Source organism: Lissotriton vulgaris, chromosome 1_1 (genome assembly GCF_964263255.1).
Source record: "Lissotriton vulgaris chromosome 1_1, aLisVul1.2, whole genome shotgun sequence".
Taxonomy (NCBI): Eukaryota; Metazoa; Chordata; class Amphibia; order Caudata; family Salamandridae; genus Lissotriton; species Lissotriton vulgaris.
In genome coordinates, this window is record NC_141685.1 from 1,585,661,982 (window position 1) to 1,585,677,254 (window position 15,273).

At 47.2% G+C, this 15,273-nt stretch overlaps 1 protein-coding gene across 1 annotated transcript in view; it reads left to right on the forward strand.

The window, feature by feature from the left end:
- The window catches only part of LOC147750841 (protein RIC-3-like), a 193,078-nt gene that overhangs the window by 53,933 nt on the left and 123,872 nt on the right, over positions 1 to 15,273 (forward strand). Inside the window, exon 2 of the mRNA XM_086918132.1 lies at positions 1,729 to 1,898. Within this exon, the coding sequence (XP_086774258.1) occupies positions 1,729 to 1,898 (170 nt within the window). The remainder of the gene's footprint in view (positions 1 to 1,728; positions 1,899 to 15,273) is intronic.

Below are 15,273 nucleotides of genomic sequence, written 5' to 3' on the forward strand. Positions count from 1 at the left end.
TTAAAATTGTTTAAAAAATGGAAAAAAAAGCTAATACTCTTCCTCTAGAAAGCAAATCCAAAATGGTACCCTCCACGGCTCAGCTCTATGTCCGACTCTGTTAAATCTGTACACAACCCCCCCCCCCCCCTTTTTCCGGTCTGATTTTATTCCAATCTACGCTTTGAAAAAACGTATCCATTCCCTTACCACCTTTTTGTTTCCATCTCAAAGCAGTCATCTGGAAGATTCTTGCTTTCCTTCGAGTATCATCATTGAAAACTGTGGTCCAAGCCCTTCTAACATCATGGCTGAAATATTTCAACTTGTTGTGTGTCTAACTCCCAACCTTGTGCATAAAGTGTGGTTGGTACACAATGCTGCAGCACAGATCATTCTAGGATTAGGAAGGTGTGCATCAATTTCCAGCCTTCGGAGACCTTTACACTGGTTAACCTTCGTCCAGAGAATTCTCTTCAAAGCGCTCTGCCTCTGTTACAAAATGCTGCATAACTTGGCATCAAGCTCCTACCTGGTTAATACATTCTTCTGGTAATGCACCCACCCCACCCTCCGCCCTTCACGTTTCCTACCTGGTTAATACGTTCTTCTGGTAATGCACTCACTCACCCACCCCACCTCTTTTGGAGATTTTGTGTGTTCTATAGGTCTGCTATTCATTCATTCGTTCGTTGATGAGTTTTGATGTTATCAGCGAGTAAAATCCCTAGGGACTCCCTGTAGAATTTGAAGATGATGGGGGACAAGATGGAACCTGGGTAGACTCTGCATTGGATAGGGATCTTCTAGAATCTGTAAGTGCTCATGTGAACAAACTGGTGTTGGTTGGATTTGTAGGATGTGAGCCAATGAAGCCCGTTAAGAGAGAATCCCATTTGAAACTTCAGAGCGTGGGTAAGGGTGGAATGGTCGACAGAATTCAAGCAGCAAAAACAACCAGCAATATCGGGGAACAGAATTCCTTTTTAATCAAGAACCGGTCATAGCTGATTTATGCTTTAGCATGATCTCATTGCAGTTAGTCGTACATGAGTGGTTGGCACTGGTATGATCTTGGAGTTGTGTGTAGACTGAATTTTCAATGATCACTGGAAAGAACCCCTTTATTGACCGCTATCCATCAAGAATTTTATTATATTCTACAAAACGCCAAAACTGGATCTACAACAAGACCCTTTTGGAGCTGGAAATGCTACAGAGTGGATCTTACGATAAGGTACATAGGAAATTGTACCACCATGGTGATTCTGGTACTCTTACTCTTTGTATTGATTCTTTCACAACTGTTTGGGAACAACTGTACCAAAGGCGATTACTAGAAAGAATTTGTGTCAAAGATGCAGTCACTACAACATTTCTCCAAGGTTACTCAATACAAACATTCCTTCATCACAGTACTGTGACAATACAGTACCGCTCAGTATTCATAATTTACACACACGTCCGCATAATTGTATGATATACTTCCAAATGTAAGTTCATGCCCTAAATTTCACGTACTTTAATTCAGCAAATTTGAGCATTTCTTCCAGTGAAAGTTCTTATGAGCCCTCCTGCTCTCATCATTGCCAAATGGGTCTCTTATAGATTTCCGTTTATTTAGTCCATGTTATGTTTTTTTTTTTTTAAGAAAAGCTAAATATTTAGATCATCATTTATAGACTTTTATGTTTTCAAATTCTGAAACGTTTACAACCTACTGTGTGTTCTCACGTTTTGTGTTGACAGCTGTGCCTGGGAAAGGTCAGCCTTATGACAGCATACAGAAGAAGAACGCGGCAATGAAGCAGGAGCTAATGAGCAAGCAGAAAGACGGAAATGGCAGAAGCCTGACGTTCACACTTATGCCTCTTTATGCCATTGGTGTTGGCATTTTTGCGGCATACAAATTCATAAAGGTAAAATCTTATTTCAGAATTTTATATTGCGATGGAATTTGTACTGGATATTTGCTATGGTCACTTCAGGAAAGTTTCAATCAACAGGATGAACAGACGTCTAAAGAAGAGATTACTGGGTGTAAGGCTTTAATGTGCAAAACACCTACTACTTGGCGTGTTTGGTAATTTAAACTACAGATTGTAGCAAGGGCTACGTATTACAATGTTGTAATGTTTTTGGCTCAAATAAAGTGGTTTATTTTCTTGTTTTTAATTGACTTAAATTTGGATTGTTATCAATAAACTGCAGTTTGGGGAATCGGGTGCCTAGAACCACCTTGTCATTCAATTAAGTTTTGGCTCAAGGGAAGCGGTTTCCTGGCTTTGATTGGTGGAGGCTACTATGTGTTCGTACCTTTTTTAATATGTGTCTGTTGGAAGTGGCTATCTTTTGAATGATGTAACCACCCCTGCCTAAATTTTGCCTGTCATTTTGTGGGCTTTAGAACTCTGTGCATTTTACCCCTGCTAGCCAGTAGTAAAGTGCCTTCGCTCCCCCTTTAAACCTGGTCAAATGGGCATACTCCTAATTGGTATGTCTAACTTGCCTAAAAGTCCTCAGTATATGGTATAAAATGTACCCAATTGCCTGGAAGATGAACGCTACTAGTGGTCTGCAGTTTCTATTGTACCATCCACTATAGCGGCGTTTAAAAACATAGCTTCCTGTCTGCTGCTGTAGTATGACTGTAACAGGGCAAAACTAGCATTGCGATCTGTCAAAATAAACCTCTTTTTGACAGGTAAAAACTTTCCTTTAAAATATGAATAAGCCACCCCTTTGTAGACCATGTAGCCTGGAAGGCAAGGTATTTAAAAGTAGGGCGTATAGACATTTTATGTTAACATGTCCGTACAGTGACTAGCCCCCTTCAGAAGATCAGAAGAAGACTGGCCTGGACTTTAGGAGAGCCCTGAAGGAATAGATCTGACCCTTCTTGTACCCAGGACAAAGAACTAGACTCCAAGAGTCATAAAACAATCACCAATGATGAGCGAAGCACTTCGTATGCACTGGTGAAATATTTTATGTAGTAGTCCAATAGAATATTATCTGTTGCGGTGCTCAACTTCCTAGGGCCCACCGTTGAGACCAATGACTTACTAACTATGAAATGGAAATGGAAGGGGAGCGTCTGTTTCAAAAACAATAAATCAAATGTTGAAATCCATGTGAGTCTCTTTTCTTCTTTATTATTCAATAATCCAAAGCAAAAGTGTTCAGGAAGTCCAAATTCAAATTCCAACATTTGATTTATTGTTTTTGAAACAGACACTCCTTCCATTTAATCGATTCCAAGAGTCATTTGGCTGACCTCCTGTGTGGCTTCATGGAGACAAGTGGCCTTTCCCAGGAAGTACACATCTGACAAGTGGCAACTGGACCTGAACCTTACTCTTGCTCTCTCTCTGTCTGTCACATTGAAACTCTTAAGTGCCTCTCCTGAGGTTGTAGGAGCTCTAGAAGTGTAATCCTGTGGAATTAGGCTTAAACGACAATGTTGGAAGATAAAATCTTTGACCTGGTTGGTGTATCTGACCAATACTCCATCATGGTCCGCCTTAAATTGTGCCGTCACCTTGCCAACCTGGTAGAAATTTCTACCCGGTTATCGAGGTGATGGCTTCCCGCAATCTTACAGCATACTTGACGGGCTATCAAACCTGTAGCCCTATTATTGGGCCATGTCTCTTGGAAGTTTGCCTGCTTTGGGCGTGAAGGAGCAATCCATTGGGAATAAATACATGTCATACTTTCTACAAGAAGCATCTTGGGACTATCTGGACAATCCGGTGAATTAATACTTAAAATCCCTGATGTTCAAGTCTTAACTGAACGAAATGCGTTGGCTGGATGTTGTGCATAGATGTAAAGCACCGGAATTGAATAAAGAAAGAATAAAAAGGTATACCTGTCCTCACATCTACTCTCATTTGTTGTGGATAAGAAGTTTAATGGTGCACCAATCCAAAATTCTAAATTTGTTCTGCGTTGCAGTTGCAACGAACAACGGCAGGTGCAGGAATTGTTGTGCACATTTGTATATAACGAAAAGAAACAGAACAGTGAAGTGCTGCTGTGACAGTCCACTGTTGTGGTTGTTCTACTATTTCCCTAAGTTAAGCCTGCTCTGTCACATAGCCAACCGAGGTTATATTTAGATTAATTTAGTGGCTTTGGGAGGTTGAGATTATTCCTGTAGGTGGGTAGCCACTGACCTCAAATAATACAATTTCTTACAGTATCATTGGAACATGTTCGAGTTTTTGGCAGAGAGATAGCAGATACCTAGTAATTAGGAGGAACGAAACAATACCACTGTACACTCTAAAAAAGATCTCTCCATATTGGGGGCAGCACCTTTGTGCTGGGCCATTGCCCCTGGCTGGATCGGGAACCCAAACTGGCCCATTCCGGACGCTTACAAGATCATCCGAAAATACCACACCAACCAAACAGGAGGAGGCATCGCCATCGTCCACAAGAACACCATCAGAATCACGACCAGCTCCGACGATAACCTCGCTACCGCCGAACACCTTCACTTCCAGATCCACACCGACCCCAGGACCACACTTAGAGGCACCCTCATCTACAGACCACCAGGAACCCGTAAACAATTCAGCGAAGACATCACTGACTTCATCAGCCCACATGCCCTCGCCTCTGAGAACTACATTCTACTAGGAGACCTCAACTTCCACCTGGAAAACAAAAACAACAGCAATACCACCACCCTTCTAGACAACCTGGCCAATCTCGGACTCAAACAACTTGTTGACTCCCCCACCCATGTAGCCGGACATACGCTCGACCCAATCTTCACCTCCAGCAAACACATTTCCTTCGATCGCACCACAGCTCTCCATTGGACGGACCACAGTTGTGTTCACTTCAGCTACAAAACCACCTCGACCCACAACCCCCCACAACCTATTCCTCGAAGAAACTGGAACAAAATCACCACCGACCAACTCCTCACAACGCTCAACCAAAACCCTCCCACCCCCTCATTGGACCCAAACCAAGCTGCCACCAAACTCAAACAATGGATCACTCACAGCGCTGACGAATTAGCACCCTTGAAAAACCACCAGATCAAATCAGGTAACAAAAAGGCCCCCTGGTTCAACGATGACCTTAAGAAATCCAAGAAGCTATGTCGTACTCTAGAGAAAACATGGAGAAAAAACCCAACCACCGACAACATGACCACCTTTAAAGCAGCCACCCGCAAACACCACCAACTGATTCGATCCACCAAGATCTCAGCATTCATGGATCGACTCGACAACAACGCCCATAACAGCAAGGAACTCTTCAACATCGTCAAAGAATTCACCAACCCCACCGCAGCCTCAAACGACATTACTCCCTCCCAAGACCTCTGCGATTCGTTATCCTCTTTCTTCTACAACAAAATTGCCGACATACATAACAGCTTCGTGAATATTTCCAACGAACAACCCTCCCCCCCCCCCCCCCCCCGAACCTACACCGCCCGCTAACAACCTCAGCGCCTGGAACCCAATCACCACTGAAGACACCATCCGCCTAATGAACTCCATCCATTCTGGCTCACCAACCGTCCCATGTCCCCACCACATCTTCAACAAGGCAGACTCCATCATCGCACCCCACCTACGTGATGTCATCAACTTCTCCTTCAACTCTGCTACCTTCCCAGAAAGCTGGAAACACGCCGAACTCAGCGCCCTCCTGAAGAAACCCACAGCAGACCCCTCTGAACTTAAAAACTACCGCCCCATATCCCTCCTCCCATTCCCTGCCAAAGTCATTGAGAAAGCCGTCAATAGCCAGCTCGCCACCTTCCTTGAATCCAACAACTCCCTCGATCCCTCTCAGTCCGGTTTTCGAGCCAAACATAGCACTGAAACCGCCCTCATTGCAGCGACAGACGACATCCGAACACTACTGGACAACGGAGAAACAGTGGCCCTCATTCTACTCGACCTCTCCGCCGCTTTCGACACAGTCTGTCACAGCACCCTTATACAACGCCTCAACAACATCGGCATACAAGGAAAAGCCTTGGACTGGATCATCTCGTTCCAAGCTGGGAGAACTCGGAGTCCGACTGCCCCATTCAAATCAGAGGCCACCGAAGTCATCTGCGGTGTACCACAAGAATCATCACACAGTCCCACCCTCTTCAACGTTTACATGAGTCCACTTGCACCCATCGCGCGTCAACACAACCTTAACATCATCTCCTACGCTGACGACACCCAGTTGATCCTTTCCCTCACCAAAGACCCTAACACAGCCAAAACCAATCTCCACGAAGGCATGAAAGAAGTAGCCGAATGGATGAAAAACAGCCGCCTAAAACTTAACTCCGACAAAACGGAGGTGCTCATCCTAGGATCATCCCCCTCTGCCTGGGACCACTCATGGTTGCCTTCGGCTCTGGACACAGCACCCATACCCACAGACCGTGCACGTAACCTCGGCTTCATCCTAGACTCCTCACTCTCAATGACCAGACAAGTCAACGCAGTCTCATCCTCCTGCTTCAACGTACTTCGTATGCTCAAACAAATCTTCCGTTGGATCCCTCCCGAGACAAGAAAGACTGTCACGCACACACTGGTCACGAGTCGACTGGACTATGGAAACACACTATACGCCGGAATCACAGCCAAATTACAGAAAAAACTCCAACTCATCCAAAACGCATCAGCAAGACTCATTTTGGACATCCCTCGCCAAGATCACATTACCGGCCACCTAAAAGACCTCCACTGGCTTCCCGTCAACAAGAGAATAACGTTCCGTCTCCTCACTCACGCACACAAAGCCCTTTACAAACTAGGACCCGAATGCCTCAACACTCGACTGTCCTTCTACACACCCACCCGCCAACTAAGGTCCTCCAATCAAGCCCTCGCCTCAGTTCCGCGTATCCAAAGATCCACCATGGGAGGTAGATCCTTCTCCTCCTCCTGGCGGCCAAAACCTGGAACTCACTCCCCACTCACCTCCGCCTTACACAGAACCACATCTTTCAGAAAAGAACTCAAAACCTGGCTATTCGATAAATAATTACCCCCACCCCCCCACCCCACCCACAAGTGCCTTGAGACCCTCTGGGTGAGTAGTGCGCTATATAAATTCCTGAACTTGAACTAATGGCCCCGGTGATTACACATATACGTTTGAAGGGTGTTCAAATCTTTCCCTACCTGGACGACTGTCTCATCTAATCGCAATCTCGTCATCAGGCGTCATTGGACACTCGATTCTGTCAGAATCTATTTCACTCCCTCGGTCTGTCCATCAACACAGAGAAGTCTCAGTTTGATCTAGCTCCCTGCAGGACCTTTCTAGGCGCCACTCTGGATACTTCGCTGGCGAAGGCATTCGTGTCTCACGAAAGTCAGCTGTGGATTCTAAACCTAGTGGCTCTCCTTCGTTCAAAAGGGTCCGTTTCAGTTTGTGTATTGAAATCTTTTCTCGGGATGGCGTCCTCCTCCATCTCCCTGATCCCAAATTGCAGGCTCAAGAGTCGCCCAATTCAGGAGGAACTGGACAAACCGTGGCGTCAGGTCACCGGCTCTTTCAACGATATGGTCCTGGTGACTGCTCGGATGAGGTTCGCTCTCCACTGGTGGGCTCAACCGTCCCACATCGCTGCCGGTACTTCTTTCCTAACCATTGCTCCAGAGCTCGTCCTACCACGGATACCTCCCTGGAAGGTTGGGGCGCACATCTTCAGGGGCTATCCATAAAGGGCAAGTGGACCCTGTCTCAACGTTCCTGGTACATCAACAGACTGGAACTAATGGCCATTTTCCTTGCCCTTGAGTCTTTCTGTCTTCTGCTTCAGGGAGAATCAGTGCTCATTCAAACCGACAATACCACCAGTATGCACTATGTAAACAAACAGGGCGGCACCAAGTCACCGCTACTCTCTCAGCTGGCACAGAGAATCTGGGACTGGGCACTCCGTCACCAAATTACCCTGACAGCGGTTCACCTACCAGGCATCTCCAACATCCTAGCGGATTCCCTCAGCAGGTCCGCGTCCTCGACCCACGAGTGGGAGTTGCATCAGCCGACTCTGGATCTCATCTTTCGGATGTGGGTTCACCCGAACATGGATCTTTTTGCGAGCCCTGTGAACCGGAAATGCCCGTCTTATGGAAGCTGGCTTCCCCATCGAGGGTCGTGCGGGAATGCCCTTTTGATGGACTGTTGCAATCTATTCGCCTACGCTTTTCCACCGATCCTGTTGGTTCCTCGAGTGTTGTGGAAAATGCGGAGACAGCCGTGCCACATTCTCCTGATCGCTCCCAGATGGCCTCAACAAGCGTGGTTCTTGGAACTGCTGCTTCTCTCACAGTGCGAACCCATTCCCCTTCGTCCTCTAGCGGATCTCCTCACAATGGACAAGGGTCAGATCTGCCATCCGGACCCTCTCTCTCTCTCAAATTATCGGCCTGGAACCTGAGCACCTTGATTTTGCCCACTTGAATATTTCGCCAGCATGTAGAGACGTTCTTGCCAATGCGAGAGCTCAGTCCACAGTAAAGACTTACAAGCTAAAGTGGAAAAGTTTCTGTCACTGGTGTGCATCTGCCAACATCCATCCTGTGCACTCTTCTCCTGCTCAGCTTCTGCCGTTCTCTCTGCAGTTGGCTCAATCAGGACTTTCCCACTCCACTTGCAAGATGCCATTTTTCTGACCGAGACATGGCTGAACCAAGACTCTCAGCCAGACCTAGCACAAGCCATCATCCCGGGATATCAGATAGCGCGGGCCGACCGACCACTGGGCAGAGGTGGCGGCCTCGCGATTATCTACAAAGAAGGCTATACCTGTCGCCACTTAGCGGAAGACATTGAGGACTGTGAAAACCTCTCTTTCTCCATCGACTTCTCTCCCAATGCCTGCTTCACCGGTATTCTTATCTACCGCGCTCCCGGTCCCATAGGACAATTCAATACCTCCCTACTCTCGGTGACCTCCCAGTCAGTTGTCTCTCCCTCCAACTTCACCCTACTCGGAGATTTCAACATTCACTTTGATAACCCACTAGACCCCTCGGCACAAGAGACACAGTCAAGCTTGGCCGCATTTCAACTTGAGCAACGGGTTCCGTCTGCTACACACGAAAAGGGGCATCTGCTAGATCCAATCTTCAGCAACTCCGACCAGCTCAAAGTGGGCAACATAACCAGACTTCCCTGGACAGATCATTTCTTAATAGCTTTCAACTGGACCACGAGCAAACCACCCCCTTCCTCATTTACTACAAGAAAAACTCGTAATTGGTCTAAACTCCCCATTGACAACTGGCTGCAAGTTCTATGTACCACGAGACCCTCTCTCCCAAGACCCAACCTCTAACAATACAAAATACGAGGAATGGATAACCACCTCTCTTGACTCGGTCCTCCCAGAACACTCACCAAAATCCAAGAGACATAGCAAAACAGCTCCCTGGTACACAGAAGAGCTCAGGAACCATAAACGTCTCTGTAAAAGACAGGAGAGAAAGTGGCGCACCTCTTACAATCCCGAAGAAAAAACCACCTATAGGGAAATGATCAAGAACTATAAGCTGGCCATAAAATCCTCGCAAGCTGCCTACTACAATCTTAAAATAACCACGGCGAAATCCAAGCCCAAAGAAATCTACTGTATAGTTAACTCCCTGATCAAACCTCCGCCACCAGTCACAGATAACAACAACTCATCAGCCAAGTGCAATGATCTGGTGGAATTCTTCTTTCAAAAAATTAATAAAATTTATCTTTCCTTCCCCAATCCGTCCACCGACTCCCCTGTCCAAAACCCGCACTCGACCTCAAACCCGACCAAGCGGTTGGAGTCTTTTCCCCTGATAACACTGGAAACCGTAGAGAAATTGGCACAACAAATAAAATCCGGCTCCCCTTGCGACCCTGCTTCCCCAGGCTCATTGTACCTTGCCAGCACTACTATTTTTCCCACGCTCCTGGATCTTATGAACTCCTCTATAGTAAGCAGGACAGTTCCCACGACATGGAAGCACGCTATGGTACGGGCTCTACTGAAAAAACCTTCCCTTGACCCGGCCAACCCCAGTAATTATCGCCCGATCTCGTTACTCCCATGGGCGGCGAAAATTTTGGAGAAACACGTCAATACCATTCTGACAACGTTTTTCGAGAAAAACCACCTCCTCGACTCTTCCCAAACAGGTTTTCGTACCAAACATGGGACAGAGACCGCTTTACTGGCTGTAACTGAGGAGGCAAGACGGCTTCTGGATCGAGGAGGATCAGTGGCAGTGATCCTCCTTGATCTAAGTGCCGCATTTGATACGGTACACCACAAAATCTTGTTAACCCGCCTTGCCGACTTAGGAGTGACCGGAGATGCCCTGACATGGTTCGATTCTTTTTTATCTGACAGAACCTTTTCAGGTCTTCGACGGCACATCCCGCTCATCCACTCGTCCTCTGGGATGGGGAGTCCCCCAGGGCTCCTCTTTAAGCCCTACGCTCTTTAATGCATACATGAGGCCACTGGCTGAGGTTGTTCGTCCGCATGGTGTCAAGATCATCTCCTATGCGGACGACACCCAGCTGGTGGTCTCCCTTGCACAGAAGAGCGGCCTCCAGTCGCCACCAGACCTAGCGGCCTGCCTGGAGCACGTAAAGAGGTGGATGATGAGCTCATGCCTAAAGCTCAATGACGATAAAACTGAGCTAATGCTCCTGGGCCCAGCCTCCCCTGCCTCCATAGAGCTGATCTGGCCATCAAGCATGGGAGTGGCCCCACCCCCCAGAGACAACATCAAAAGCTTAGGTGTCTGGCTCGGTAAGTCTCTGAGCCTTAACACACAGGCCACCAAGATGTCAGCCACCTGCTTTGGCCTCCTCAGGGTGATCAAAAAAGTCCTTCCCCTCCTCCGCTTCGAGGCCAAACAGATAATCATACAGGGCCTCATCCAATCTCGTCTGGATTTTAACAACGCCCTCTACCTGGGAGCACCAGACTACACCCTACAAAAGCTCCAACGCACCCAGAACTGTGCTGCCAGAGCGCTGCTGGGAATCCCTCGGAGGACTTCAATAAAAACCTGCCTAAAGACCTTACACTGGTTACCTGTCAGGGACAGAGTAAAATTCAAAGCGCTTTGCATTGCCCACCAGACATTCTGGGAAACGGGCCCAGACATCAACCGCTCCCTGATTTCTCCCTACAGGCCCAATAAATCCCTCCGCTCCTCAACAGCATTCCTGGCCAAGATTCCCAGAATCCGCAGAGCCAGAGCAGGAGGACGCTCCTTTTCGTATAATGTCTCAAAACTTTGGAACACCCTCCCTCTGCAGCTGAGAAACAACCCCAACCTGACTAGCTTTCGCAAACAGCTAAAAACCCTACTGTTTAATGCCTAATAAAGTAACCTCATGAGGGCTTTCTCTGTTTCAGCGCCTGGACGCCTCAGGGCAGCTGCAGCGCTATACAAATCACATTTTCATTTCATTTCATTTCATTTCATTTAGTTTCACTTTGAAGGTCTTCCTAGCGGCAATATCTCGTTTTCGTCAGGATGGGTCTTCCTCTCTCTACTCTTCCAGAGTCATTCGGCAGTTTTACAAGGGGCTGTTCAGGATGTTTTCGCCCATTCGCCGTCCTCCTCCTACCTGGCGTCTTAATGTTATTTTGGCGCAATTGATGAAGGCGCCTTTTGAGCCCATCCACAAAGTGGATTTAAAATGTTTGACCTGGCAGGTTGCCCTTCTTCTGTGGGTCAGTAGAGCGGTGTTTTCTTTGCAGAAGGATGTCATGAGCCTGTCCAAGCCGGGCGGCTTGTTTTTTGGAAGGCTGCAAAGTATTTGCAAGACCTCCTCTTCAGTAAAGGATGAGTCTAAATATACACTGTGCGCATGGTCGAGCCAGAGAACATGTATTGTATCAAGATAGGAGTCCAGCTCCTCAGTAAGCAGTGTGGAGTTTGTCTGATATAGTCTAGAATAAAAGGAGGTCGTCGTTGTAAGTATGGAAGCAGGAGTAGTTTGACGTTCCGAATTCTCATCTATTAGCTCTACTACGTAGTCATGGGCTCTGGGTGTGCGTAGAATATTAACCAGTGTCCTACTAGCTCGATTCCACCCTCACCGTATTGATGTGCCTTGGCTTTGTGGGACAGATAGTGTTATTCACCTTCTGCCTCTGCTTTGAATTCAGAAAGATTTTCACGTAGAAGTGCCATAGTGGCAGAAGCTTTGGAACTATAGTAATTAAGTTTGAGCATCCGGAGTTCGTTTTTGAATTGGGCTGATCTTATACATATCGCTTTGAGTACCCCTGCTTGTTTCTTGATGTATACTCCCCTAATGAAGACATTGAATGCCTCCAAGGGACCTGTGGGGAATTAACCAAGCCCTCGTTAGTCGCAAAGTAGTCAATAATGGCGGAACGGATTTCAGCGTGGAGTACTTTGTTCTGGAGTGCGCCGGGAGGCAGGCGCCAAGTGAATGCGCATGAGGTAGCTAATGGTAAGGAGAGTACCAAGAGTACGGGGCATGATCTGATAACGTGCAGGGGAGCTGTGACACAGAAACTGTCCATGTAAGGACGTCACAGGTCGTCAGCCGGTAATCAATGCGTGACCAGGCACCGTGGGCTTATGTGACATACGTTCCCTCTTTACGATCACCGTTCAGGTGTCTCCAAGCATCAGCTAAGTCGTAATCATGCATTAGGGTGTGAATTGGGCTGCTCCGTTGGGGTGTGGTCGGCGAGATGTCCTCGATCTGTCCAGACTCTTGTTAGGTTTCATATAGGTACCCTAATATAGGCCCGGGTACCATCATACCCTCTCACCTACACCACCTCCCCTACACTACACAGTAACTAGCCTTTTAGGATTGAACCTTTACCTAGTTCTAGTCCTGGGCGCAGAAGAAGGGTTTCCCTGAACAATGGCGTTCTATGACTTCATCTTTAGACTGACACAGTATGAATGAATATTCATAAGGATTGTTGGAAACCCGGCTGGGGCTACATCCACCTCCATAATATCTACGTACAAGGTTCATCCCATACGTCATCCTCAAACCCAGCAATGGCTAATACAAGTAACACAGGACAAATGAGCCTTAGATACTTTCTGTATAAATACAGCACCTCTTGCTAGTGTTAGCTAAAGGGAACCAAGACTTCCAAGCCGACGCACTGAGCAGGGCCGCTGAGGCTCCTGCATGCAGACGCTCCAGCTGACAGCTGTCTAAACATCCCTTGCGGGGTGTCCAACTCGAGACCAGGACGGGGTCCCACACTCTGTTGCTTCAGGTAATGGGGTTAGATTAAACCTAGCGGCATTCTTGGCTTCACACCTACTCACATGCTAGGTACATCTAGATAGGCATCATAGGAGTATGCGCTTTTTCTTTTATCATGCATTTTATATCCATGTATTTGACTATTGCAAAATGGTAGAACTGTACTATCCTTTTATATTCACTGTACTGCTGATCATGTATATCTGCTACTGTATAATGGTTGTCGCTAGCAGAACAACTGTGCAATAAATACTTATTGTAGCACGCCCAACTGTTTCTTCTGTGTAACTCTGTGAGCGAAACTAAGTGAGCACGAGTGGCTGAACGAAAGGTAGTACATTGTTTCCACGATCCTGGGAATCAGGTTGTCCTGTTCTGAGGTTGTCAGAAACTATTCTCTCCCCGATAAGAGGAGATTCTAGTGGCAGTGTGAGCTAGCTAATGCAAATAAGCTAACATACGCGGTGGGGGTGCTCTGAGTTCGTCTGCCACCAATCCTACAGTTTATTATCCAAACGTGCAGGTCCTGCATGGGTACTATAGGAACTACACAACACTCTGAGGACAAAATTGAAGTCCCGTCCCCGTATTACAGCACCTGGTCCTAAATTAACTATTTGTTGCCAAACGGAAGCAAAGAATTCTGGGCAGTCAACATTTGGCTCATGCACGCATGAAAGTATGACAAAGAGCCCTTCCGTGTCCCTCTTAACTTGGGTGAGCCTCCATGGTAGGCCCCTTTGTGTTAATATGGCAGTCCTGCGTGCATAATTAGAAAAATCGGATGAGTGTATTTATGCGTATCAACGTCCTCGAAGGCGGGTGGAGGTGGAGGGGGTAAGATACTGTTCTTGCAAAAAGCAAATATCAGTTTGGGGCCTGGGTAGGGAAGTGTGTACAAGACCAGCCTTTCTAGGATCATTATCCCCTCGTATGTTCCAGGTCAGACAGCTAGTACCTCATGCCATGGTCTCAAAACAGCAGACTTATAGGGTCTGCATTCAAAATCAGAGTGTAGGGATATGGAGCATGCCGTAAAGTTAAAGCATGCCCAGCTAGATATGCCAGGATGCAAGGTAAGGTGCAAGTTCTTAGTCACAAGCGTTAGCCATGTGAATGGGTCAGGGGAGGGGGTGTTGCTGTGTCTGGGTCCTTCCAGAAAATAAAAACCATAACAAACTAAGAAAACTGTCCAAAACAATACCACAAGAACCCGCCCCTCCCACATCCAAACTTGGTTGAGAATACTGATCCCATTCACATCCCCAAAACAATGTTTCATTTATAGGACTCACCCCGAAGGGCGACTGAGAGCAGAGCGAACTTCCCACCCAGACTTAGACTGGGTGGCTGAAATGGTGGGACCACCTCTGTAATTGTCCATTGGTCCAGGTTCAGTATTAGATCTGTACTTATGGCGACATGTAAGGCACAAGCAGCGCTGGCTGACCGGTCACAGCTGCGTCTCCCTGAAGGAGAGTGCAGTGGTATATCAATGATCTTGAGTATCGGTGCGGTTAGTCATTGCCGTTCATTGTCGTTCATGTGTGTCTCCTCTCTGCCCTGCGGGGACCCCAGTGGTGATCTTGTCGAGATACTTCTGGTGAACTTGAGGACCGGCTTCGCGTCAGTGAAGTGGTGTGCTCTTCCTTCGTACATATTTACAACAAGGGGTGGTGAGGGACAGAGTCTCTGAATTAAACAGAATACTCTCACCCAGTCAAGAGATCAGGGCTAGATCCAACACCGTTTTTTAGCTCACTGCACCATCCCAGTTTCAGAACCTGGCTGTATGCAAATTAGTCTGTTCCTGTCCCAGTGCATGATGGGAACAGGGCAAACCAAACTACAAAAGCCAATTCTTACACTGGGAAGGAAACAAGCTACCGGGGAGCAGTTTCTGGCATTTCAGCCGTCTTCGGCCCGGCTTGCTTGAATCCTGATGGTGCAATGAGCAAGGGACTCACATCTGAGTATACCCTTCCACGCTTGGGGTGGACAAAAATATTTACAACAAGGGGTGGTGAG